This window comes from Brassica napus, chromosome C9 (assembly GCF_020379485.1).
Source record: "Brassica napus cultivar Da-Ae chromosome C9, Da-Ae, whole genome shotgun sequence".
In the NCBI taxonomy this organism is placed as follows: Eukaryota; Viridiplantae; Streptophyta; class Magnoliopsida; order Brassicales; family Brassicaceae; genus Brassica; species Brassica napus.
Genome location: NC_063452.1, coordinates 51,075,362 through 51,102,877, shown reverse-complemented (window position 1 = coordinate 51,102,877; position 27,516 = coordinate 51,075,362). Strand labels below are relative to the sequence as shown.

Here is a 27,516-nt window from a genome sequence, read left to right as displayed (position 1 = left end):
AAAAAATGACAAATAATCAAAATTACCTAAAATTATGGAGAAGATGACAACTAAGCAAAATCACTTCTCAAATAGTATATATAATTAATCAACCTAAATCATGAAATATGACATTTAAGTTTTTCAAAATAATAAAACATAAAATATAATCAAAATATCTTAAAATCATAGAGAACATGATAAAATAAAAAAAACAAAAATTATCACCTAAAATTATATATGACAAATAAATAAATTTATCAAATATAATTATTAAAAATGTGACAAATAAATGAGTTAATTTAAATATGAAAAGCATAATAAAGAAGCAAAGTTAAAATTATCAAAACATAACAAATAAGTAAATTACCTAAAATTATGGTAAATAAGATACATAAGCAGTAAAAAATGACAAATAATCAAAATTACCTAAAATTATGGAAAATATGACACGTAAGCAAAATCTCACATAGAATTATTTATTATAAATAAATAAAATTATGAATTAAAATTACTAAAAATATGAAATATATATATATATATATATATATATATATATAATTTAAACGGTGAAGAGCATGACAAATAAGAAAAAATTAAAATTATTAAAACATAAAGAATAAGTAAAGTTTCTAAAATTATGAAAAATAAGACAAATAACAATAAACAATGACAAATAATCAAAATTACCTAAAATTATGGAGAAGAAGATAACTAAGCAAAATCACTTCTCAAATAATAGTATAGATTACAAAACAAAACTATATAAAGGGTTTGTTACGTTTAAAAAAATTCTGTTTGAAAATTAAGTATCATATTAATGTGTTAAAAGGCTATGGTGTATAGTTTAACAATATAATAAATTTAATACAACTCTTTTTTTTCAGCGAATTTAATAAAATTATCAAAATACTTTACTAATTATTTTAAAAAAAAAACGCAAAATATCATCACAGATAAAAACACAAATATGATTACAAAAAATACATATATGGTACCAAAAATACACAATTATATACTTATGAAACTTGATTTATCTAATATATTTACAAAATTTATCTGTTCTATTAAATTCATATCATACAAAAATATGATTATACAAACACACAAACACATAGATTATATTAGGTAAAAAATTTAAAAACAAAAATATACCCGCCCTCTCAAGGACGGTCAATATCTAGTAACTTGTCTTAAAAAAGAAGAAGATATATAGTTGTTAAAAAAGAAAAAAAAACTTTCAATTTGAATTGTGGGAAGGAACACAATTCGGTAAGGGTGCTTTGTGGTGCAAAAGGAACCACCTGAGTGTGTGACGGTGAAATTCACCATCAACTTCGATTCACCTTGACTGATTAAAGTTTTGAACTGGCTGACCGATTCTTTCTTCACAGTACCATGGATCAAATCACCCTGAAAGATAAAGTAAAAACATAAGGAAACTTGAACGATATAATCAAATATATATATTAATAAGTTATTAGATGAAGGCTTAGACAAATAACAACAGACTTACTCTAGAATCAGCTAACACCATTTCCATTGTTTCTCCCAGAACACCATAATACTGCTTCCACAGACGAATCACCTTAACACTAATTTTTCACATTGACTTGAAAGGCTTCAAATCGCTAACCAAATCTAAGCCTGTCATTTTTGATGGAATCGAAGGGGAAAAGAAACTTGTAGAAAAATGAATACAGGAAAGATGATAGGGCTGAAAAAGTATCTTCTTCGGTATTTATATAAGTTCCAACTTATTCAGTAATAAATGCGATTGATATTTCATATATCTAATATAAGTTCTAATATACGCACAATCAAACAAATTAAGGTATATTAAAATATTGAAATTTTTAGAAATTAATAAATACCGAATAAAACTATTTTAGGACTATATTCAAATTGAAAGTCAAAGATTCCGTTTTTTGTATGGGATTGAAAATGTATTAGTAATCACGTAAGCAGTACTAAATGCATACCATTAATCATGATAATCAAGTATTTCCATATACAATATGATATTGACTAAAATGAAGAGCAAAATTTGAGTAGAGATAAAGATGACACATAAATATCCCTAATTTTTTTTATCATAGATTGATTACATAATAGGTAAGATCATAAAGATGAAATCTCCGATTATGAATTATAGAAAATAAATTATATATTTTACCTTGATCATACAAAGTATAATTTCAATTAAATATTTCGTTGAGATTATAATTTTTTCGAATTTGACTAACATTTTAATGTATGTGTTATATATCAAATTATAAAATACTATAGAAATCATGGCTTTTTATTAGTAACTACGTGACAATATATTAACATACTTACATTATATATTGTCCCATAGAAAAATGACCAATTTTTTTTCCGGGTAAAGCAACTTTGTAATAATAGAGGAATGTATAAATCATCCATATCGTTCAAGTTTTTGTAAATATAGTTTCACAAATTAATTAATTTACAGTTTATATAACCAATATGAGATAGGATATGCTGTGTCTGAAACTAATGTATGCCAGCATGAAGCATTTACCAGAAAACCATGTTTTATATATTATATATATAAGGAACATGCAATTAAATGTCGGGGTCAGTCCAATGGCAATAATGGTAAATAACTAAGCTGGACGTGAGTTTTTTCAAAAGCAGTTCGAGAAAGCATGTGTGTGCGATACGTCACCATAATGACACCAATGTAAATATAGTACCTTTTAAGGTTTTTCTTTTTATTTGCTTTCCTTTTAATAATAAGGAGATGTTATATGATATATCACATCAAAAAAACGAAGCAAGCTTTTGAGAAAACAATCTAACCCATAAAAAATATGATCTGACAAATATGTTGCAGAAAAAAATCAATGATGAAGTTCACACCAAAAGTGGGTTGGATGATGACAATACATTAATATCAAAATGATCCTGTTTCACGTTTTTTAACAATTAAAGTGTTTTCCGATATTACAACGGGCTCAAATAATACGTTTATTACCTACACGATAAAATTTTTTCAAAAAAATAATTTTTTTTTTTGATTAAAAGAGATCACTTCCACAAAAATACTCTAGAATCCGTCGAATAGTCTTCGATAACCATTACAATAAAATTTGGAACAAAACAAATATATCTCTTATTATAAAAACCGACGGAAAATGAAAATCCCCGAAAACTTATAGTAAAACAACCAGAATAAAATCATAATACTAGAATACAAAGAAGAAAAAACGATTAGAATAGAAATAATATTGGTGGCAAAGTTCTTGGTTTCTGTTACTGAAAAGGCAACAACTTCACGAGAATCTTCTTTTCCCTGTCAATACTTCTGCTTCTCCTTATGGTGAGATGATGAATTCGATTGAGCTCAGAGCTAAGAGGGTAGTAGACGTTTCTCTTCTTGTTTTCTTAGATAATTTTGTTTGTTTTGGGGTTTGCGCAAAAGTTACTGAAGACTTTCAAAGTAGACATTAATTTTCAATGAAAAACTTTCTTTTCTTGAGCCAGTTATATATCTAAGACATTTTATCTTCACTTCCTGAGACTTGTGTCATTTTGTTAATGTTTGCCATCATCTAGCTGTGATGTGTTGTTGTGACTGATAAATAATATATATATTGCAATTGACTTACATGTCACGCCATATTGCAAACGTGTTACATCGAGACTCAAGACCATAGTAAAGCAAACTTCTCCACCATCCTGTTTCGATGGTTCGTGTAATTGTTTGCAGTTTTTGAATTAGTTTTTGCCTTGTGTTTTTTTTTTAAAACCATTTTTAGACAATCAAACTTTTAGAGTAATAGATTTCTTATAATCTAGGGAAACTAGTTTTCTTTCTTTCAAATAACTGTCTTTTACAAAGAAAAAACCAAAATCCAAAATTTTATGATTTTTTTTAAAATTTAACTACAGTTTTTCAATTGTTTCCTTTCTAATTAAAATTTTGCTATATTAATGCACTAAGACAGGAAAACAAATAAAACAATAACTACTATAAACAAATAAGATTCAGTAAAAAGCATTTGTTTGATATATATAATACAAAAATAAATTTCTAATAAGAACATTTCTAAAACTTGTCTATAAAATTAAATTAATTATTTAAATTTTACTTTTATGTAAAGTTTACATGTTTTATTAATAATATATATTATTTATTGAAAATTTGTGATATATTCTTGTAGTAATTTAAGTTTGTTTTTAAAAATCAATTTATAAGTTAAAACATTTTAAAAATAGCAGAAAAAAATAAAAGAAAACATTAATCAAAATTTAGAAAAATAAAATCTAATAAGCAAAATTTAAAATTTCGAAATAAAAAATCTAAAATCAAAAACCAAAATCCAATATTTTTTAGTTTTGTTTTTTAAAAAACTACAATTATTTTTTAATACAAATAAAAAATTCATGATCCAACTTACGTATGTTTTTTTAACTAATCAACACATGTTAATTGTTGATAATAGCATTTCTTTTTTGTCATCTATTTTTTATTTTTACAGAATAAAAATTTTACTATTATTAATATTTTTCATTTTATTAATTTAAAAAAAAAATAAAAACCAAAAACTAAAATCTAAAACAACCATTCATGTTTTTTTTTCAAAAAACTAAAATCCACTACAAAGACAAAAACCAAAAACTAAAAACTAAAATCTAAAAAGCAAAAAGCAAAAACCAAAATCTGAAAACTAGCAAAACAATCATCACCTTAATCTGATCTTGTCATGGTAATAAACTTTTGCTACAATATATTGTTTTCATTAACCTACTATGTGTACTTCATACATATATACATACACAAACTTCACCTTTAGTATATAACTAATTATAATTATTTCGTTTATTGTCAGGAGCTTACACATTTTTCATACGTAGGAATATATCAAACTCATTATTTCATGTGTCAACAACAATTGTAAATATTTGTGTGTATATAAAGATATGATGTCTATGAGAGGATGATCTTCAAGTCATGTTCAAGGACATTTGGGTTTGCCATTGGAGTTCTTCGTATCGCGGTAACAAGGACACTCATCTTTGTTTCCATATGTGCCTGAAGGAACACAATGATCATCACACTTCTCGCAACATATATTGCAATACTTGAGACACCGATCTTGTCTTCCGGCCTTTGAACATCTCGCATTGCATTTTCCATTGCATGGTGCTAGTTCATGTATCATTCCAAATATAAATCTAGACAGTGAGATTCAAATAAATATTTATCTAAATAATGAAATGAATTATGTATACTTACATGAATCTGCGTTTGAAAGCATAAACAAAGAAGATGAGAGGAGAAGAGAGATAATGAAAAATTGAACGACAGCCAACTTCATCTTCATTCTTAGGGAGGTTGGTTCTTCTTTTTAAAATAATTTGCTTCGATAAAGGTTTGCGACTTTGAGAAGAGTTTGGGAAGGTGAAGAAACAAAACTGAAAGCTTGCACACAATGCAAATGAATTGATTGTTTGGAATGAGCGAAGTGAGGCTACAAAAAGGAGTTATTTATAGTGAAAAATATTATGGTAGGTGAAATGTTTGTTATCTATTGTGTATTTAATAAACAACTATAAACTATGTATATTATAATTTAGATTGACATTATATCACATTTTAACATTCTTAAAGGTTTAAATATTTTGGACACTATTGTTAAAACATATTTTAAATACAATTTTAAAAGTTTATAACTCTTTGCTGACAAAAAAAAAGTTATAATTCTTCGTATATTGAGATTCCCATAAATTGTTAACATGTGGGATCTTATTAAAACTAATACTCCGATGCTATCCCAAGTAATAATTAATAAATTTGGTCTGAAGAGTCTATTATTTTCATTGTTGCGTGCCGTTATCTAAATGTGTTACACAATATTACTGTCGTTATAATGAAATTAGATACGTGTATGCACATCAAATGATTATCATCTTTCTTAAATGAGAGATACGAAGGCACAATGTCGTTCACGTTGAGCGACCACAGCGTTAAAGCTATAGCAAGAGTGGCACACGTAATCGGAACCTAAAGGCAGTGGAACTTCCAGAGAACTCTCAATTCTACTAACATTGTTATATTCAATATTTTATCAAAAATATATAGAAAAGTGGGAAGATAAACACTCCAGAAGAATGTATTGGTTGTCTTTAACGTAGTGCATCTATACTTATTTGAGTTATCTCACACTTTAGGATGTCAACCAAAACGAAAACACTACATGAGAATCCTATTATAAGATCACGAATTCATGATCAGTTAAAACGAAACTGATAGACCACCGACTTAGCACTATATTTATGAAGTGACACTTCATTATATCTCGTCCTTATATGATTCACTGCAAGAAAAAAGAGTTTTGATAGCAGCAGAGTATAACGTTTTTTGGTTGACATACCCTTTAATTTTAGATAGCGTTTGTATATTTGGAAACACTATGAAAAAGTACTATATTCGGAAACGCTATGATAGCGTATGTTTAATAGCAAAACATAATGAAATGCTATTTTTAGCTTTTTGAATCCCTAAATTCTAAACAAGTTTTTAACCCCTAAACTCTAAACACAACTTAAAACTCTAATATTTTCATACTGTAACTTCAAATCTTAATCATAAACTCAATTTTTTTTTTAATCTTGATATATAACTTTCAAACCACAAACCTTAAATCTCCAATCAAACTCTATACCCTAAACTCTAACTTCAAACATAAACCATACATCTACTAATATTTAAACTTCAAATCTAAATTTAAAGTTTAACCACAAATATTAAGTGTAATCTTTAAATCTACTATTTTAAAACTTTAGCCCAAAATCTTAAGTCTAAATCATAAGCTTCATACTCCAAACTTTAAACTCATAAACATAAACACTAAGATATAATTTTTAAGTTTTAGTTAAATAAATTTAATCATAAGTACAAGCATATAAGCATAATTAAAATTTAGAAAGTTGAAACATAATTAAAATATGTTTCAACTTTAAATATAATTCATATGTTTTAAAATGTAAAATATAAAAATACATGTATAATAAGTTAATAACCAAAACAACAAGAGTTCTCGTAAAAAAATAAAGAAAAGTTTTTTTTTGTGTGCAACAACATCGAAGAGTTCTTATTGGCCAAAACTTTAAGCACATGGATCATTTTTTCATCCGTTGGATGAGATTAAATCTAACGGTCCAGATCTGTTCCTTTTCTTTTTCAGATCTTTCGTCTTCTCTTTCTAAAGATTGTCAATCTCTCTTCTATCTTCTCCTTATGGCAATCTCTTGCTTCTGTCAATCCTTTATTTTTTTTGGTTTTAACAGATTGATAAAGTTCATGTGTTTCTCATCAGTTTTACTTTCTAATTGTGGTTGTGTGTTGGTTTCTTCTGTAGAGAAAGGAAGTTGACGAACTAAACAACGTCTTGCGACCGAGCCTGTCTTCTCTTCACCGATGCCGGATCTGAAGAAGCTGTGGTGCGGAGATGGCAAAGGAAGATAGCGGTGGTGGTGGAGGTGGAACCGAGCACGAAGAAGAAGAGAGGCGGAGAAGGAGAGAAGACAGAGACGCGAGGGCTTAGTCAGAAACAGCGAATGGAGGAGGACGACGACGGTGAATGGAAGAGGGGGACGGTGACGATGAATGGAGGAGGAGGTCATGGCTGGATGCAACGACGAAGGCCATGGAAGAACACGACGACGAAGGTCATGAAGAACACGACGAAGACGAAGAGGTGGTGGTGCGGCGGGTGAGGATCAGAAGATGAAGAAGACAACGAAGGTGGTGGTGGTGCGGCGGCGTTTAGTTAGTAATTAGGTTAAAGCTTTGTTTAGTTTTTGGCTTATTATTTAATTAGATTTTCTTTTGTAAACCAATTTTATTATAGATCAATTTAAATAATAAAGAAATTTTAAATATATGAATTAATTTTAAATTTGAATTATGTGTTTTAAATAATAAACTAAAAAATAATTATAAAATAAATAATTTTAATATAAATAATAACAAAAAGATACGCTATTAAAGAATGTTTAATTGCATAAAAAATGCTATAATATATGAAAATAAGATAACAGCGCAAAAAACCGCTATCTAATGTGCATGACCTACTATGACGGGGGATGATACATCGCTTCATAAACCGCTATCGTATCGTTAGATAGCATTTTTCGTCCGCTAAGAAAAACCTTTTTCTTGTAGTGATTCTTGTCCGCTAGGCTGACAAAAGTGATGGATTCAACTTCATTATATATATATATATATATTTTTTTTTTTTAACAACATATATATATTTTTTTTTGGTAAAATGGTTCTCTCGGTACTTAAACGCTTTAGCAATATGTTTTGTATGCATGCTTACATAATTGTATACAAATTTGTATAACTCTCTCTCTACAAAAGCTATGTCTACTCTTTAGCCCCCTCCGGTGTGAATAGTATTTCCGGCCGACGGGGTGGGCTTCTACAGCCACCGTCGGTCCGACTTGTTTTTTTTTCTCTTTTCTTCCGTGCATGTCTTCTAAAAGGGAGAGAGTCCATTGTCTTCCTTCTGGTTTGGTTTATATGACCGGATTTTGACTCCGGGATGTGGAGGCTTCTACAACTCCGTTGTCGCCGGCTTATGACCTCGAGGGGTAGAGGCTTTCTAAGCTCTGAGTCGCCGACTTTCGGCTAAAGCTCTTCGGGTTTTTCTTTGAAAACGAGCGAGGCTAGTTCTCTTAAGTGATACGATTTCTGGATTCCTTTAGCCTCTTGAATCTCCGGTATCTTGGATGAGATCTCGATTAGGTCGATTTGATGATCTCCGATGGACGAGGTTTAAGCAAGGAAGGTGTATGCGTGGTTGGTGGTTTGGTGTTTTCCCGGATGAGATCTCGATTGTTCGATGAAGCTCTCCGTGGAAAAGTGATCAGGCGTGGAAGGATTCGCAGTGTGGTTTCTGTTCTGGTGGTTACGGTGAAACACCGTTGAGTTTATCTGGCGGTGTTTCTCGAAGCGGCAGTGACGTGGAGGTGTAGAGAAAAGCGTGTTTCCTCGTCGGTTAGGAATTCAACATGTGGACTGGGCATGCTAATATTTTGACACGTGGATCGAGTGGAGTCTCGTGGGTTTGGGTTTGTAGACTGCTGGGCTTATGGCGCGTGGTGATATGTAGTGCAGAGCGGTTTGGCTATTGGGTTAAGATCCAAGTGGGTTCTTTTAGTTTTGCCCTTTTGGGTTTTATGTATACTGTGTGTGGACTTTTGTTGGATTTAGACCGATTAATAATAATAATAGATGAAAAAAAAGTATACAAATTAAGATTACTATATTTATGTTTTTATCTATTTGTTCCTTATAAAACTCTCATCCATCTTATATTTTCAATTGTTTAAGAAGTATAAGTCGTTTTTCTTCACTTTATTATTTAGATGGCCTCTCTAACAAATCACATACATGTGTGTGTGTGTCATGTCCATATATATTTAATTTACTGAAAATTTAGTAAAAAGTATTCACTCTGTTTCAAAATGTTTTAGAATTTTCACTTTTTTTTAATAAAACATATTAAAATTTAGTTATAAATGCTTAATTTTTTTGTAATTTTATATTTTTTATGTTTTTAAACCAATAAGACTTAAAAAAATGTAATTAATGTTTTTGAACTTAACAATTTTTCATTATTAGTTGACAAAATTATGTATCTTTTTGAAACAATTTTTTTCTCTAGGATATTTATATTTCTGAAATGAAAGGAGTATTTGACAGTCACAAAATCCACTGTAAATTTTCAATTCTTTTTGTCCCAGCATATCATTGTTGTTCTAGAGATCTTTGTAGTGGGATTTGCTGGCTAAGAGTAGCTTATAAGCATATCTCCACTTAACCCAAGTTGCATCTGATTTCTTATCGTTTGCAGTACTTGTAACAAGACTCTCTTTCCTTGGTGGAATTTTTTTTCTACTTCTGAAACAAAAACATTCCTTGATGGATGATCCTTCATAAATTTATGGAATCACCAAGAATCATGCCACGTGTCTAATTTAGGTTGGCTCTGCAATTCGTAAATCGAAAGAGGCCCATAAGGCTTCATACTTTCTGGGCCTCTCTTCGCGGCCGTTTCGAGTTCTAAATTACGCCGGATGGGGAATATCGTGCACGCGAAGAAGAAGGGCGTATATTAACAAACAAGCAGGCGAAAGCAAAAGACAAATTAAAAATCCGGGGAGGCGTACTTTAGCCGTCCGCCATTTCCATCGCTCTCTCTTTCTCGTTCTTCTCTCTGCTCATCACTATAACGACGGCCTCTCTCATCTGCATCATTTGATCTGGTAAAAGCATTCGTCGCGATCTACTCTTAGTTTCTTTTGATTTCCGATCTCCGAATTAATTTGATCTGACGTCTGAGTTTTTTTTTTCCTCATTTTTAGATTTGATGGCAGCACCACCTGCTAGGGCTAGAGCTGATTACGATTACCTCATCAAGCTTCTCCTTATCGGTGACAGCGGTACGTATTCGAATTCGCCGGGAATCAAATTCATTTTCAATTGCAAAATCTCGATCTCAGTCGTTGAAGCATCTCCGAAAACTTGTTTAAGGATCGTTCTGTGTGTTTAGATCTCTGTAGATTAAAGGTTTCAATGCGGCTTCATTGTTGCAGGTGTTGGTAAAAGTTGTTTGCTTTTGAGGTTCTCTGATGGCTCTTTCACCACTAGCTTCATCACCACCATTGGGTATGTGTTCCTTCTACCATGTTTTAAGTGATCAGAGTGGCTGTGATGTGTTTATCTCATTTGCTTCTTCTGATGCATGATTGATTTTAAGATAAGAACTATTGAGCTTGATGGCAAACGCATCAAGCTCCAGATTTGGGATACTGCTGGTCAAGAACGTTTTCGAACCATCACCACTGGTGAGTCAGACCCCTTCTTCTTTTCATATGATCTACTTTGCTCTAATACTGTCTTTAACTCCACTGGGAATTGAATTAGAGAGGATTAAGAGTTAAAGGACATGTTTGTATATTTTGTGCAGTTTACTTAACGTTATGGCTGATGCTGGTGAAACCTGATAGGCCTCTTTTGTTGACGTCCTTTTATGCTTTTGCAGCTTATTACCGAGGGGCAATGGGCATTTTGCTGGTGTATGATGTCACTGACGAGTCATCCTTCAACAGTAAACTTTCTTATGTCTACAACTAACATCTTTGATTTTTACATTTCTGCTTTGTTCTGGACCTGTTTTCTTTACATTATTGCAGACATTAGGAACTGGATTCGTAACATTGAACAACACGCTTCGGATAATGTCAACAAGATCTTGGTAGGCAACAAGGCCGATATGGACGAGAGCAATAGGGTACAGTACATTACAAGCGAGTTTAAATTCACATTGATTTTCAACTGCCTGATTAACGAGGACTAATCAGATTGATAGCGTGTTTGGTGATTCTTTTTTTTTTTCAGGCTGTACCAAAAGCAAAGGGTCAAGCACTTGCTGATGAATATGGGATCAAGTTCTTTGAAACAGTAAGCCAAACATTGTCTCATGAGAACAACTCATTGGTCGTATTTGTTTGCTTACAATAGCTAGCTAATAGGCCATTTCACATGACAGAGTACCAAAACAAATCTAAATGTCGAAGAAGTTTTCTTCTCGATAGCAAAGGACATTAAGCAGAGACTCTCAGATACCGACTCCAGGGCAGAGGTTATTAAATTACTTGTTACATTCTCCTTCCTTCTGCTTTTCTTTCACTTCTCATTTTCGTGTGCAAAAGCAGTGTAAGACCTTGTTTCTGTTTTTCACAACTCCATAATTCATTGCAGCCTTCGACGATTAAGATCGGCCAAACAGAACAGGCAGCTGGAGCTGGTCAGGCTACGCAAAAGTCTGCATACTGTGGAACTTAAAAAGTCCCAAAATTTCTGAAGGTGAAAAAGAAAAACAGATTGATCTTGGGTGCTTTTGTAGTTCTTTTTACTTTGATGATTTGGGTTTAAGTTGGCATTCTTAGCTTGTTTATGATGGTAATAGAATCTTGAAGAAATCGTTCGTTCGTTCTCAGATAGATTCGATCTCTGAAGTTGATTCTATGGCAAAATTGTTAAAACTCAAATCTCGTTATTGTCTTTTGCTTTCGCTGTTACATCATCTTCTTAAAGCTTTTTCCCTTCTTGAGAACCACAGAGAACCAGATCCATTGATGACACCTCGCAGCTCCTGAATTTTAGAAATGTTTCAATGCAACTACAAACCCAGACTATGAAAAAATCTTGGTTTTCAGAATATTGATGATTGCTTCCGTTTTTGTTTGTGTTGTGTTTTAAGGCCATCTCCAACAATGAATCAATGTACGAACACAAATAATGCTGACCTGCCCATCAAAACACCAAATTTGGTGTAATATTATCTCTAACAAAACACCAAATTTGGTACTATCCCACCAAATTTGGTGTAACACTATTCTTCACACCAAATATTTAAAAATACATATTTTATTATGTTTCATTTAATAATATAGTTTTATTGTTATCAGATTTGTAATTAAAAATAAATATATTATGCTATTTGTATTTTTAACTTATCTTCACATAATTAAAAAAGTAATTTTTTTATTTTTATTTTTATTTTCAAAATAAATCACTAAATGACTATTATTATTTATCATTTACAAATAATAAAATATATATAATAATCTAAATGTGACTAAATAATTATTTATCAATTATAAATAATAAAAATATAAAATTTTAAAAATTGAAAACAATAATATATAATATTACATTTAGTGTCATTGTTGGAGATAACAAAAAAAATTATAACACCAAGATGCCTTATGGCAAAAGTCACATGATCTGATGTTACGGTTGCCACGAAGCTTATCTTACGCGTGTGGTGTGACGTCTAATCTTGACCGTTCGTCTCTCTAAGAGTTGTCGGCCCAAACTAGTACTTTCTGTTTGATGTCAGAGGTGACTCTTCCAAGTGAGAATGACCACTCTATGCTGCGTTAGAGCATCAACATCGTTGTTAGGGACATAACTTGAAACTCTCAAAATATAATTAGCAAATTATATTAACATTTAATTTAAAACATAGTATTTCAGAAATCTGAGATAGAGAAACCTATAAGAGCATCATTATCCCCGTCTCTTAGACAGGTCTCTTCGTGTAATTGGGATTTTAAAAAAAAAATGTAATAATCACATGAGACGTCTCTTAATTAAGCACGGGAAGAGACGTCTCTTCTCTTCCTCTCTTTGCCTTCTTCTCTCCGCCTTTCTCTCTTCCTCTCCGTCTCGTGCTTCCATTGTTTGTTCACCGTGAAGATGTCGTTGACGGAGCTAGACGACGGACTGGTACGCATTATGGCCATCGGAGCAGTCTTCTCCGACTTCGTACGCAACTACTTTTCTCTATGATCTCCGATTAACTTTGCCAAAATCCAATTCTCAGATTTTTGCTAATGTTTTTCTTGGTCTTCTGAAGGTAACGGTATCAATCAGTTTCAATCTGAACTTTTACTTTTTCCAAGCTTTGGGGAAGATTTGCTGTCTACTCTCCAATTCGTTTTCCATAAAGTTCGTTTCTTTCCTGCTTAAACATGGATGCTTCGAGGTGATTTCAAGAAAAGTTTGTACCTTTTCTAGATTTGGGGTTATATTAGGTATCTTTATTGATAACGACAAAAAATTGGAGTAACAATATGACTATAATGGAGGAGAAGCAGAGTGTCGAGAATCATCATCACCCAAGCAGGCTCGGAAGATCAATGGAGAAACAACAGAGCTTCCGAGGTGTTGCCACTGTAGAGAATCATAAACGTGGAGTTATTATGGAGAAGCTTCCTAGTTTTTGCAAAGCAGCAACGATGGAGAGGCAGAAGAGTTTTCGCGGCGGGTTTCTAGAGAAGCAGAAGAGATTTCGTGTGGTGATGGAGAGGCAGCTGAGCTTCATCGGTGAGAGGAGGAAGAAGACTGAGTCGCCAGGGAAGAGAGGTGACTCGCCTCTTCATATAGCTGCTAGAACTGAGAACTTACGGAAGGTTAAAGAGCTGATTCGAGGCGGTTGCGATGGAGAGGAGTTGAGAGAGTTGTTGTCAAAGCAGAATTTTGAAGGAGAGACTCCTCTTTACACTGTTGCAGAGAATGGTCATTCAGCTGTTGGTGAGGAGATGTTGCAACAGAGGTAAATCTAAAAACTTTCAAACTTTTAAGTTGTTTCTTGTTGCTTAACCTTCGGTTTAATTCTTTGTTCCTTGTAGTTTAAGTTTATGATAATATAAAAGCTTGTGTTGTTGTTGTTACTGTCTCGGTTCCTTGAGCTTGTTGTTGTTACTGTCTCGGTTCCTTGAGCTTGTTGTTGTTACTGTCCTTGTAGTTTAAGTTTCAAGCGTCTTGTTGTTTCACTGTCTTGTGTTCTAGAGCATTAAAAGACTTGTGTTTCTCATTCTTGTTGTTTCAGGTGGTGAAGTGGAGTGGAGCATTCACGGGTATTGGAGTGGAGCATTCACGAGTGACAGAGAGTTGTTGTTTCATTGTCTTGTGTCATTGAGTGGTAATTGTATATTTGCAATTCACAAAGTAATCTACTCCATTCTCTACTTCAACTTATCTTCAAAAGCAATTCACAACAACTTCCATCCTTCTCTATATATATTTGCAATTCACTTGAAAAGCATACAAATATCGCCAATATGATGGATGCTCGAACTCGAATTCGTGATGGACCACTGCATCACCAACTCAAAGCTGATTTTGGTTGAACATATATGGCGTAAATTCGGACCTGATGAAGACATTGACTGAGCTCGGAAGCTTCTTTCAATTATTATTCTCATTTATTTTCTTAATCTTCATTTCTATGTTTTATTTGAAATTCAATGTTTAAAATGTTATGTTTAATAATTTTATCAATAAATTATAAGATAAATAAAATAAATATTTTTTTTTAAAAAAACTCTAAAATTAGAGATTTGCAATGGACACATTTATTTGAAGGTCTCTATCTTAAGTTTCTTAAAGTCACTTTTCCAACTAAATAATATTAAAAAAATAATTAGAACCCCTAAGTGAGTATTAGGGATAAGGATGCTCTAACTGACTTAAAATTCTGAATAGTGATATTCTTGGTGAGCAGAACCCAAGTTTTTAGTTTTACCAAAAAAAAAAGTTTTAGTGAGCAGAACCCAAGTAATTAATTTTAATTATGGATTACGTTATGTATATACTGGGATAAAGCAACATGCATATGTGACCTTTTTTAGTTAGCAGCAAGTGTTTGAGTTTTTCGCTAAATCCACCTTCAAATGAATCCTTTGCCTTGAATTTTCGCGTATGCGATTGTGTATTACTTTCTGGGAGGTCATAGTTCGTATAGGTAGCTTACAAATTTTCTCCTCCAACTTCAGATAACTAGAGATGACTGACACAGTCCTATAAATACAATTTTTCTTAAGTGTTTGAGTTCTTCAAACGCATGAACATTCTCGTTTTTATTTATATACTCCAGGTTGCTATTATCCGTGGTTGGGGTATAGTAACAATATATATGAAAACAAGATATTTGGTAATGAATCAAGAACTAAATACTATGTTGTGTTTTAAATTGAAAGATATCATATAGCAAAACTCCAATGCTAAGTAAAAAAGGAAAGGAAAGAAAATAAAAGATTACACTATATGAAAATTTCCTAAGTATGTAGATCTACTTATAAATCTAAAATACTAAAGGAAAAATTCAGAGAATGAGAGAAACTAATTAATAGACTCCAACTTCAGAGAGCTAGAGATTGACACACAATCCTATGAATATCTACAAACTTCCTTTATCTTCTTCATCAGCGGAGAGAAGTCCATTTGTGATAAGTCGACCCATATACATACTCATTTTTTATTTAATTATATAATTCGAGTTGTTTAGGTTCGTGGCTGGTGTAAATAGTAGCAAGATAAGTTGATAATGATACTAAAAAGTATGTTACGCTTTAAACTGAAAGATATATCATATATAACAAATCTCCAATACTAAGTAAAGAATATTTTCACCACGAAAGGAAAGAAAATATTACACCGGCCTATGAAAGTTTCCTAAATCTGCAGATGTATATGTATAAATCTAAAATATCAAGGAAAAAAATCAAAGAATGAGAGAAACTACTTAATATATCCAGAAAACAAAAAGGGTAAAAACAAATCAACAAACAGGTCTTCCAAGCTCCAACTTGAGATTCAAATTCTCCACCATCCCCAAACTCAGATCCAGACAAGCCAACCTCCCACTGCTTGATTTCTTCAACGTCGTCAACGCCGCCTCCGACAGTAACTCGCGTGTAACCAATGCGCCGGCGCCGCCACTCTCGTTCCTGTGTCTCCTCATGTGTCCTCCTAGAGCTTGTCCCATGGGAAACTCCACTCCGCATATCGGACAAGGATGCGACGACGCAGCTTTGGACTTCTTTATCAAACCGGAGAGACTCTCATTGTTAGGCTTCTTGTGGCTCGCTCGGTGACCTCCCAACGCTTGAAACGAATGAAACTCCTTCAAACACGTCTTACATGTGAAAACGCGTTTTGCACTTCCACCGTCCACGTTTTCTTGTCCGACTCTTGATAAAAGCATCAGACAGTTCGCCGCCGCCGTTGTTTCCACCGTCAACTTAATCTCTGAAATAGCAACCATGTTTTATTTTTCTGATGATAAAACGAAACAAATAGAATAGATTTTTGAGTTTGTGTGATAATTGTTGATGTTGTGTTTGTGTCTGGTTGGGATCTATTTATAGATATCGAGTTGTGTGGACTGAAGACGTGTGCGAAAAAGACGAATATACCCTTGTGACTTGGTGGGTAAGGAAGTGGCTTGGAAGGAGTGTGGTAGTATCGTAATTACGTGGGAAAACAAGGGGCAAGGAAAGAAGATGCGGGTTTTGTGGTCACGATTTGCGACACCGCGTAGCTTAGGAGACTGTATAATGAAAACGAAAGAGTCGTTTGGATGAGAATCTTCCTCGTGCTTTCTCGAACCTTTTTATTATTTTTAGATATTTTTATTACATAACTTAACTAGACTCTCAGGTTGGTCTTTTATTTACTACGCGCGGCGCGTGTTTTTTTTTCCTTTTATATTTAAATTATAATTATATAAATCAGTCCAAAAAAACGGGAATTAGATCCGGTTACAAGTATGTTTTGAACAAAATTTCCAAGGTCAAACTAATACAAAGCTAGCTTCCCCACCCATTAACCACGACACATTCCGCTAACCCGTCTTCGACATTCCTTAGAATCGGTTACCGTTCTCAGCCATCGACGAGAATCACTAGAAAGTGAGGTTCTCCTTGTTGCCTCGGATGCCGGGAGTTATCGAGTCGTCTCCGGAGTAGCTGGCTCCACATGAACTCCACCAAACTCATAACCATCTCTATCTTTAAAGCGCCAGACGACTAATAGGGGAGAGTTCCGGATACTTACCATAAGCCTTGCGAGCGCCACCAAAGCCCGGTTTGTACGCAACGCCACACAACGTTTGAAACCGCCTCCCGAACAAGTAAATGCTTGCTACTGCCCCCACCGAACTGTACACAAAAGAGGCCTGACCTCTATGCCACACACCAAACCAAAGGGGCTACACACATATCAGCCAACTACATTACCGATGATGAATCAAAAAGACCCTTCACCGGAACTGGGATGGTAGTTAAGCACAAAAGAGGCACCGCCACAGCAAGACCAAAGCTGGGACGCCTCTTGCCGCCTTCGAAAACCAAAGATAAGTGCCACGCCAAATTATTCACATGTGCCTACAGTGAAACCAAAATTGAAACACAAGAGCCCAAGCTTCCAAACGAGATGCGGCCGCAAACCAATCGGAAGGCTCAGAATGGTGACGAGAAGAAGATGCTGGAAAGACAAGTGGAGCACCGAAACAGAGCGTGAAACAGCCATAGACGATTGTGTAGGCCACTGTCCAGCACGCAAACACGAACCAGAACGGCCAGGTACCATCAACTCCACCTGCGTACCCGACCCTGACTCGCCTCCGAAGTGAAACACTACCGAAGCTGACTTTGACTCCACTGAAGAGGAGGAGAACCCCGACGACCCGTAAGAGTTCCCGGTTCCAATCATTGAAGCCACACGCCTCAGCGGAAAGAAGCAGTAGAGACTCTGCAACACCACTAGATAGCGAATCAGCACACCATCACGAGCAGAGAGGACGCGAGAGAGGATCTAAAAGGGAAACACAATCCTCCCTCTCAGCCGTAAAAAGCCGATTCCGCCAATCAAAATCCCTGCACGCCACCGCGTCATGACTCCAAACAGTCCAAGTCTTCACCGCCGTCAACGAACCTTGCGCACAGTTGCTTTACGACGAAGACCCGACTGGCCAGAGACCAGAACAAAACGATAATAGAGGGAGAAAGACCGGGAAGCAAAGATGAAACAAGATGTGAGAAAAGGGGGGCTCCGGTGGCCGGACGTGCATGAACGCACCGATCAACACCGGAACTGCTGATAACCTTTCGTTTGTCTTCAGAGGATAAGATGATAGGGGAGAGATATGCTCTAAAGTCCAAAAATTGAACGTAACTTTCTGTAATGTGGTGCATGTTTTTATCAGCCGTCTTCTATATATATTTAAATATTTTTAAAAATCAACGCTTTCTAGATATTTTTAAAAAGTATATATACAAAATATATATGAAACAAATCATGATAAGTTTTTTTCAAGAGTTTTAAACATCAAAACTTATCGGTTATTGACATATTAAATTTAATGAGTTTGTATACTAAGTCTCTTTTATTTGGTTCCTACTTCCTAGGAATTTCTATTTACATTAATATAAATGGTAATTGGATTAACGTAACAAATAAAAAGGCGTTCTCTTTCTTTTCAGTAGAAAACAATTGTTTTTAGAAAATTCTTTAAAAAATGAAATCCCAGCGAAGGCATGATGACACCACAAATACGCGTGAGACGTGTACGTTGAAACACCGCGTGTGGAGTAAGTGAGAGTAAATAACGAGAAGATGTGTACGGAGACTTGATGGAAACTTGATACAAAATTCTACCACGTTTTGACCAAACATAGACGGATACAAAATAAGATTGTGGGCTTGCATAATAGAGACAGTAATTGGGTTACATCGGAATCTGAAGTAGAAGATGTGGCGATAAATTATTTTAATGACTTGTTTGCGACGACATCACCATCTGGCTATGATAAATTTTTAAAAGAGATACCCACCCTGATCACGAAGAATCAGAATAGATCTCTAACTTCTTGGGCATCAGAGGAGGAAGTACGATCAATTTTATTTATGATGCATCCAGAAAAAGTTCCAGGACCGGATGGAATGACGACTTTATTTTTCCAACAGTCCTGGTCGATTATAAAATCAAACATCATAGGTATTGTTAACGAGTTTTTTAGGACTGGATATTTGGATGAGAGGATAAATATGACCAATATTTGCCTCATTCCAAAGACGGTGCGACCGAGTAGAATGACGGAATTGCGGTCAATCAGTCTTTGTAATGTGGGATATAAGATTATTTCGAAGGTGCTTTGCCAACAATTGACAAGACTATTGCCACGACTAGTCTCAGAAACACAATCAGCTTTCGTCACTGGAAGATTAATTTCAGATAATATATTGATTGCGCATGAGATGTTTCATGGATTAAGAACGAATAATTCATGTAAGGAGAAATTTTTGGCTATAAAGACAGATATGAGCAAGGCGTATGATAGAGTTGAATGGCTTTTTATTGAGGCAATGCTGCTAAATCTGGGATTTGCACAAAGGTGGGTATCTCGGATAATGTCTTGCATTACATCAGTACAATATAAAGTTCTGATTAATGGTCAACCAAAAGGACATATTGTACCAAACCGAGGTATTCGTCAGGGTGATCCGTTATCACCTTATTTGTTTATTTTGTGTACTGAGGCACTAATAGCGAATATAAGGAAAAATGAGGAGGAAAAGTTACTAACGGGGCTAAAAATTGCACGTGGTAGTCCGACGATTTCACATCTATTATTTGCGGATGACAATCTTTTTTTCTGCAAAGCCAATAAGCAAGAATGTGAAACTATCCTACAGATCTTGAAAGACTATGAAAGAGCGTCGGGGCAACATATTAATTTTCTGAAATCTTCCTTACAGTTTGGCCATAAGGTTCCGGACGCAGTTCGTCCAAAGGTACAACATATTTTGGGCATCACTACAATTGGTGGTATGGGAACATATTTGGGAATACCTGAGAGTCTTGGGGGATTCAGAACACATGTTTTTGGTTTTCTTAATGAAAGGGTTAATAATAAAGTTAATAATTGGACAATACGATTCATTACGAAAGGAGGAAAGGAAGTTTTAATTTAAGCAGTGGCATCACCTATGCCAACTCATGTTATGTCATGTTTTCGTTTACCAAAAATGGTTACGAAAAAACTTACCAGTACAGTTTTCCATTTTTGGTGGAGTGGCAGTGGCAATACAAAAGGTATGCATTGGTTTTCATGGAATAAAATGTGCAAAGATAAAGTGGATGGTGGTATTGGTTTTAGAGATATTCAAAATTTTAATACGGCGTTATTAGCGAAACAGCTATGGAGGTTAATAGATAAACCTGATTCTCTTTTCGCAAGAGTTTTTAAAGGAAGATACTATAGGAAATCTGATCCTTTGAACCAAATCAGATCATATTCTCCCTCATACGGGTGGAGAAGTATTACATCAGCTAGATCTCTGGTTAATAAAGGGCTAATCAAAAGAGTGAGAACTGGTTCAAGCATTTCAGTCTGGAATGATCATTGGATCCCTGCTCCTCGCCCGAGGTCAGCAATACAAAAATTTTCGAATCAATATTTGAATCCATTACTTAAAGTAGAAGATTTAATTAATCAAGAAGATCTTTCTTGGAATCTGAATTTGCTCAAAGCTTATATACATCAGGATAATGTGGATATTATATGGAGTTTAGCTATTAGTCGTAATCCAAAACCGGATTCATATGGCTGACATTTTACGGACCATGGTAGATATACGGTTAAATCAGGTTATCGAACGGAAACGTTATTTCCAAATAGTGGAGCTCAGGATAGTTTTTTGGGACCAAATATTAAACCACTCTTGGCTCATTCTTGGAAGCTTCAATGTTCACCAAAGTTGCAACATTTTTTTTTGGCAAATATTATCGGGTAGTCTACCGGTAACTAAGAATCTTCGTTACCGAGGGATAAGATGTGATACGCAGTGTCAAGTATGTGGAGATGAGGAAGAATCCATTAATCATGTGCTGTTTGAATGTCCGCTGGCATTACAAACTTGGGTCTTATCCAATATTCCCTCATGTCCAGGGGTTTTCCCCACCCCGTCTCTTTTCACAAATATGGACTATTTTTTCTGGCGATTACCCAAGGAACCGGACTTGAATTATTTTCCATGGATACTGTGGTATATTGGAAGAATCGAAACGCCAAAGTTTTTAAGAATCAGATAAGAACCCCTTTTGACATTCTAAGGACTGCGGAGATAGAAGGTGTCTTGTGGGCTGAAGCTCAGAAAGATGCGTCTATAAATCGTGGACTCCTAGATGTTGTAGGACAAGCTCTGCCACACGGCATCGACAAGTGTTATATTGATGGAGCATGGAAGAAACATGATTCTTATACGGGACAAGGATGGGTCTATAAGAAAAATGGATCCACTGATACTATGAAGGGTGCAATGTCTATTCGCAGGAGTCTATCACCTTTACATGCTGAATGTGAAGCTTTGATATGGGCGATGGAGTGCATGAAGACCCTACAAGTTTCAGAGGTGGTGTTTGCAACTGACTGCTCTCAATTGGTGAAGATGGTGTCTACACCAACAGAATGGCCGGCGTTCACTACACATATGGAGGAGTTTCTGCGATGTAAGGAGTTCTTTTTCAATTTTACTATCCAACATATCCCAAGGACGCAAAATACTTTGGCGGACAAGCTGGCACGAGGTGCTAGGACTTTGCCAACTGCTATGGTTTATGTTGATTCAGTTCCCCCGAGGTGACTCTCGGACCAGGGATCTTCTTAGTTTCTTAGCTTTTTGCTGTAAAAAAAAAAACTTGATGGAAACGTGGGAAGCAAGTAGAAGAGATAAGAAAAAACAAAAAGAGAGTGACGTAGCTCTTCTTCTAGTACCTTTTCACGCGGTTCTAAACTTCGTTACTTGTATAAAACTCTTATTCTTATACCTTAATATTCTTGTTTTCACACACTCCCTCTCCTAATCCACAACTAGTCGACTGGTCAATTATAAAAGTCTTATTAAACAGTTAAAATGATTAGACTAGTATGGCATATGGTTGTTGAGTTATAGGAGTGACAACCAACTAACGTATAAAAGAATAAAACATATGACCGACTTGTTTTGTTTTTCTTTGGTTGACTATCTCTATCAGTTTTCCATTTTGCTTTGCACGCCAGATCATATGATCAATCAAAATGAAACTTATCTCTTTTGACAAAGGATTTATCATTTTTTGCTTTTTTCTTTCGGAAAATATAGTATTTCATTTGATGCATGTATGAAAATTTCGCGCCAGATTTAGAAAGTAGTTAATATTTGCATTAGAAATGAATATATTACCCTGTTTTAGTACATGACAGAAATTTAAACAGGGATATAAACGTGTTTTCTAAACCCGGATATTAATAATTTCAAACCCAATACTGGTCTCGAGAACCTAATCCATATCGCAACGTACGCATTGAATCAATAATGAATTGTTTCCATATACGTACGGAGAAGAAATTCAATGATTTTGAAATTAGTATTGATAGCCAGTTGTAAAGATAACACCATATTAATAGCGATTATTACATGTGGATCTTGACAAAAAAAGTTACATGTGCATCCAGTTTCAAATTGTGAAACTGATATTATTGTGAAACTGATATTTGTTAAGAAAAAGGTGTATTGTTAAAAATAGATTGACAACCATAGTTTTCTTTGAAGAAAAGCTTGGCAAACGTACGTAATAACTCCAAGAAAAGAGGAATAAAAACGGAAACAAATAAGGAAGATTACTCTCTCTTTATTAAGTTGCAATTACCAACAGTTTAAAAGAGGTGAGAGAAGAGTTATGCTAAATTCACTCAATGACAAATGCTTGATAGTAAGTTTAGATTGTCTGTGATTCTATCCTTATCAAATATAGATATAGATTGAGAGAATGGGATTTTTGAAGATATGCGAGTGAACATTTAGCTATGATAACAAAACGTGTCTCCAAAGTTTTTGTATTCTTTTTCTCATCTTCACTCTCTTTTTTTTTTTTGTCAATTATCAACAGTTTAAAAGAGGTGAGAGAAAAGTTATGCTAAATTCACTCAATGACAAATGCTTGATAGTAAGTTGAGATTGTCTTTGATTCTATCCTTATCAAATATAGATTGAGATTAATCTTCACTCTCTTTTACTCTACTGCTTTTGCTGTTAAAAAGATCTCTTCTTTCTCTATGTTTATACTGGTCTTAGAGCATGTCCAATGGTTAGAGTCTGATTAATTTAATTGTTAATTGTGTATTTTATGAAGTTTAGAACCTTTGTTAATGTAATTAGTTTTGTCAAGGTCCAATGGGAAAACATTTTGAGGTTCTTAAATTTTTTTTTTTTAGAAGTTGAATTATTAAATTTAAATTTTACAAAACTTATAAATTATTGGAATTCATAAAATTTAAACAAATATGACATAAAAACATATTAAAATAGAAATACAAATTTATAATTAGAAATTTTAAACAAACATGGAAGAGGTAACAAAAGAGGGGAGTGAGTGAATGAAATTACCATCTCTCCAATAGCAGTTGAGGCAATGGAATGGATGTTTCTATAAGACAAACCAGGCACATCAATGACATTTGATTGCTCCACAAGCTTTATGTCCAACTCCACAAGTTTTATGTCTTCGCTCCACCTGCAAAAACAGAACATGGCTCTCATGTTACATGTTTATGTAAACCAATGAAAGGTAACACAAAAACAGAACATGACATAGAGGATCAGCATCTTTCGATCATGGCATAGAGATGTGAATCTAACACAGAAAGAGAAACCAAATCTAACCAAAAAGATGGGCACTGATCTTAAGAGTCTGTCATGTTTACCTTCACACACATTCAAACCAGTCATGTAATAATATCTCTATGTATTGCTCAATAACAAGCTAAGCCTTATTATCTCTATATTTATTCTGAATAAGCCAATTGCAAGAGACGCTTCAAACTGAACAGCAAGAACCAAGAAACAAAGTGAATCATTAAACTTACGGGAGGAGTGTATCAGATAGTAACCATAAAAATCTCTAACTTACATCTTGTATAATCTGCCAAGCTGCTCGGCTTCTTTCTCGAGAACAATGTATCTCTTGAGCATTACCTTCTCTAAGTTTCAAGACAAGAGAGAATCAGTACAAAACAGAAGGTTAAGACTTAAGAGCTATAAAGTTAATCTAAAACTGGAAATAATCTATACAAGGCTTATCACTACAACTAATCAACAGAAAATCTTCAGTTTATGTTTGTTCTTTGTCTGTACAGCGACAAAGAGTTAGAATCTAAGTTCAACGACAAGAACGAATCTATACAAAACAGAAGCTTAAGAGCTATAATGTTAATCTGAAACTGGAAATAATCTACAGAAAGGCTTATCTTTACTACTAGTCAGCATCAAATCTTACAGTTATGTTATCTCTTAGTACAAAGACAAGAGTTAAAATCAAGCGGAGTTGCTGGAGCTTTACCTGGTAGATTCAGATTCTCCCAACACCTACAGAGAGAACGGAGATTCATTGATTAATAGATCAGAAAATTTGCTAAATCAGATGAACGGTGGAACACGTGAGCTTTGTTTCAGTACCGGAGAGAGAAGAAGAAGAGGAAAGAGTAAGAGGAGGAGAATCACGGGAATTGACTCCTTTAAGTTAGAGATTGTTATACAAGATGCAAGATGCAAGAACCAAGAAACAAAGTGAATCATTGAAGTGGGGAGTTCAGCGAAGTCTCGGGTGCATGCAATCTCACGGCGGTGCTAACAATCGGAATCGAAGATTGGAGACGGAACGGTGGAGATCAGAGGAAGGGATCGAAGAGTATGGAGAGAAGATGAAAGAATCGACCAATACAAAGAGGGCACATAAGAGCTTCTTACCAGCTCTAAAAAGCCCAGGTTAACCAGCGGTTCTTTGTTATTTTTTTTTTTGCCTTTTGTTTAAAACCTGCGTTAAGAAACCCCTCATTGGAATGGTTTTAGAGCATCCACAATGGATATATTTATTTATTTATTATTTTTTTTTTAATAGTTAAAGATTCTTGTGAAAAATATGTGTACAATAATGAACCTGAAGTTGGAATCCTTAGAAATAAAAAAAATATTATTTTTTTTGTTTAGTGAAATATAATTTTTATATATTGAATGATTAAATAGAATAACTTAATATAAAATACTAAAAATAAACTTAAAAACATGATTAAATATAAAGATTACACATAAGAGTGTACATAAGATGATTGAATATTAAAATCCAACATGATCATAAATGACCACCTAATGAAGACTCGCCACTCGTTCTGGTCAAGTATTTGCTCAGTATTTCAGAGCACTCTTTTCTTTCCGGACATACACACATCAATGGAGTAGTTTTCCCATCTCCAACCACATTGAACGCAAATAAGTCTCTTATCTCGCATCTATTATCGAGACATAACTTTCTCCAGCCTCTTGTGATGTAATACTTGCCGGCTGATTCGCTAAATTGCAAACTCACATTCCATGAATTTCCCTCTTTGTTCACCAGTATCGTCTCTTTGCATTGTTTGTGCAATGCAGTAGAACTCGTAGCTCCTACAGGAAGATACTGCAAACAAATAATGTAAAGACACATAATAGATTAAACTATTTATTTTACTAACTAAATTGACTCACAAGTTTGTCTTCTTTTAGATTAGAAGCAGTGACCTCAGCCAAAAAACAGTAGTCAAATGATTGCCCCGGTGCGTCCTGAAAAAAAAAGAAACAATTTCCCACACAACAATCTCACAAAATTAATCCTTAAGAATATTATAGTAATTTTTTATAAATTGAAATTGAAATTTTATTAAATGCATGATACAAAAAAATATACAATGATAAATATAAAGAAATCAAGAAACACTAATTATTAATCTTCATCACCAAATTTATTCCAAATATTTTCGATTAAATCATTTTTCAACCGTTCATGAATATGCTCATCCCGAAGATCATTACGATTGGGAAACATATTATTCAGATTTGTAGGCATGTTGGTTTCCACCTGTGAACTTCTCGTGACGTCTCTTTCTTCAAATTCAGATATATCGCACTGCATGTATCGATCTCGTTCATTTTCAACTATCATATTGTGTAGTATGATACATGCTCTCATAATCTTCCCTATCTTTTCTTTGTTCAATGTACGAACCGGGTTTTTGACAATCGCAAATCGAGCTTGCAATACTCCAAAAGCCCGCTCCACATCTTTTCGGGCTGCTTCTTGAGCTTTAGCAAATAACTCTTGTTTTGGAGATTGAGGGAGTTTGATAGATTGGATAAATGTTGACCATTTTGGATATATACCGTCTGTTAGATAGTATGCCAACTTATACATGTGTCCGTTGACCATGTACCTTACCCTGGGAGCTCGACCTTCAAAAATGTCATCAAACACAGGAGACCGATCGAGGACATTGATATCATTTAAGGTACCTGGAGGACCAAAAAAAGCGTGCCATATCCAAAGATCTTGTGAAGAAACAGCCTGTAAGACAATTGTCGGTTTTCCTGATCCTCGTGCGTATTGTCCTTTCCAAGCGGTCGGGCAATTTTTCCACTCCCAATGCATACAATCAATGCTCCCGACCATCCCAGGAAACCCTCGTTTTTCTCCAATATCGAGTAGTCGTTGAAGATCCTCCGGTGTGGGTCGTCGTAGATAGTCATTTCCGAATAACTGTATTATTCCGTCAGTGAAATTATGTAAACAGGAAAGTGCAGTGGTCTCACCAAGTCGGAGATATTCGTCAACCTTGTCAGCCGCAGAACCGTAAGCAAGCATACGAATTGCTGCCGTACATTTTTGTAGTGCAGAAAGACCGAACCTCCCGGTCGCATCTCTTCTGTGCTGAAAGAATGGAAAGTTCTCGGATAGCCCATAGACAATACGCAAAAATAAATCCTTATTCTTGCGAAAGCGGCGTCTGAATATTTGTGACGAGAATGTCGCATCTTCGCTGAAGTAGTCATTCCATAAGCGGTCTTGTCCTCCTTCACGGTTTCGTTCAATATAAGCATGGCTCCTTTGGTTACTGGTTTGGGCCTCGACTATGTTGGTGAATGTATCTTCGAAGATTTCTTCGAAAACTTCGTCAAATCTTTCTTCGAAAACTTCGTCAGATGAAGATGCCGACATTTTCCTATAAAGTATAAATTTTATTTTTTTAAAAAATATATAAGTTAAATTTAGTTTAACTTTTTTAAAAAACTTT

The 27,516-nt window shown here is 34.3% G+C and overlaps 4 protein-coding genes across 9 annotated transcripts; 1 reads left to right on the top strand and 3 right to left on the bottom strand.

The window, feature by feature from the left end:
- Nucleotides 1-4,778: 4,778 nt before the first annotated feature.
- On the bottom strand, nt 4,779-5,593 carry LOC106418639 (gibberellin-regulated protein 10). Its single transcript, XM_013859383.3, has 2 exons — nt 5,246-5,593; nt 4,779-5,155 (listed from the first exon to the last, which is right to left on the bottom strand). Exons 1-2 carry the CDS (start codon nt 5,331-5,333, stop codon nt 4,965-4,967), a joined length of 279 nt encoding a protein of 92 aa, XP_013714837.1. The 5' UTR covers nt 5,334-5,593; the 3' UTR covers nt 4,779-4,964.
- Nucleotides 5,594-9,962: 4,369 nt separating this feature from the next.
- On the top strand, nt 9,963-12,105 carry LOC106418638 (ras-related protein RABE1c). Of its 5 annotated transcripts, none has more exons than XM_022710208.2 (9): nt 9,963-10,287; nt 10,387-10,464; nt 10,618-10,690; nt 10,787-10,869; nt 10,992-11,132; nt 11,218-11,315; nt 11,423-11,485; nt 11,574-11,666; nt 11,786-12,105. In XM_022710208.2, exons 2-9 carry the CDS (start codon nt 10,392-10,394, stop codon nt 11,867-11,869), a joined length of 708 nt encoding a protein of 235 aa, XP_022565929.1. In that variant the 5' UTR covers nt 9,963-10,287; nt 10,387-10,391; the 3' UTR covers nt 11,870-12,105. The 5 variants fall into 5 exon arrangements, with proteins under 5 accessions (XP_022565929.1, XP_022565928.1, XP_013714836.1 ...); XM_022710207.2 differs by having other exon boundaries at nt 10,769-10,869; XM_013859380.3 differs by having other exon boundaries at nt 9,969-10,287; nt 10,769-10,869; nt 11,067-11,132.
- A 3,839-nt stretch (nt 12,106-15,944) lies between these two features.
- LOC106416646 (zinc finger protein ZAT12) lies at nt 15,945-17,026 on the bottom strand. The gene has a single exon (XM_013857565.3). It carries the CDS (start codon nt 16,638-16,640, stop codon nt 16,155-16,157), a length of 486 nt encoding a protein of 161 aa, XP_013713019.1. The 5' UTR covers nt 16,641-17,026; the 3' UTR covers nt 15,945-16,154.
- A 6,613-nt stretch (nt 17,027-23,639) lies between these two features.
- On the bottom strand, nt 23,640-25,244 carry BNAC09G35150D. Of its 2 annotated transcripts, XM_013858408.3 has the most exons (4): nt 24,872-25,244; nt 24,756-24,781; nt 24,327-24,396; nt 23,640-23,930 (listed from the first exon to the last, which is right to left on the bottom strand). In XM_013858408.3, the coding sequence occupies exons 1-4, from the start codon at nt 24,989-24,991 to the stop codon at nt 23,865-23,867; spliced, it is 282 nt and encodes a 93-aa protein (XP_013713862.1). In that variant the 5' UTR covers nt 24,992-25,244; the 3' UTR covers nt 23,640-23,864. The 2 variants fall into 2 exon arrangements, with proteins under 2 accessions (XP_013713862.1, XP_013713861.1); XM_013858407.3 differs by having other exon boundaries at nt 24,756-25,243.
- Nucleotides 25,245-27,516: the final 2,272 nt, after the last annotated feature.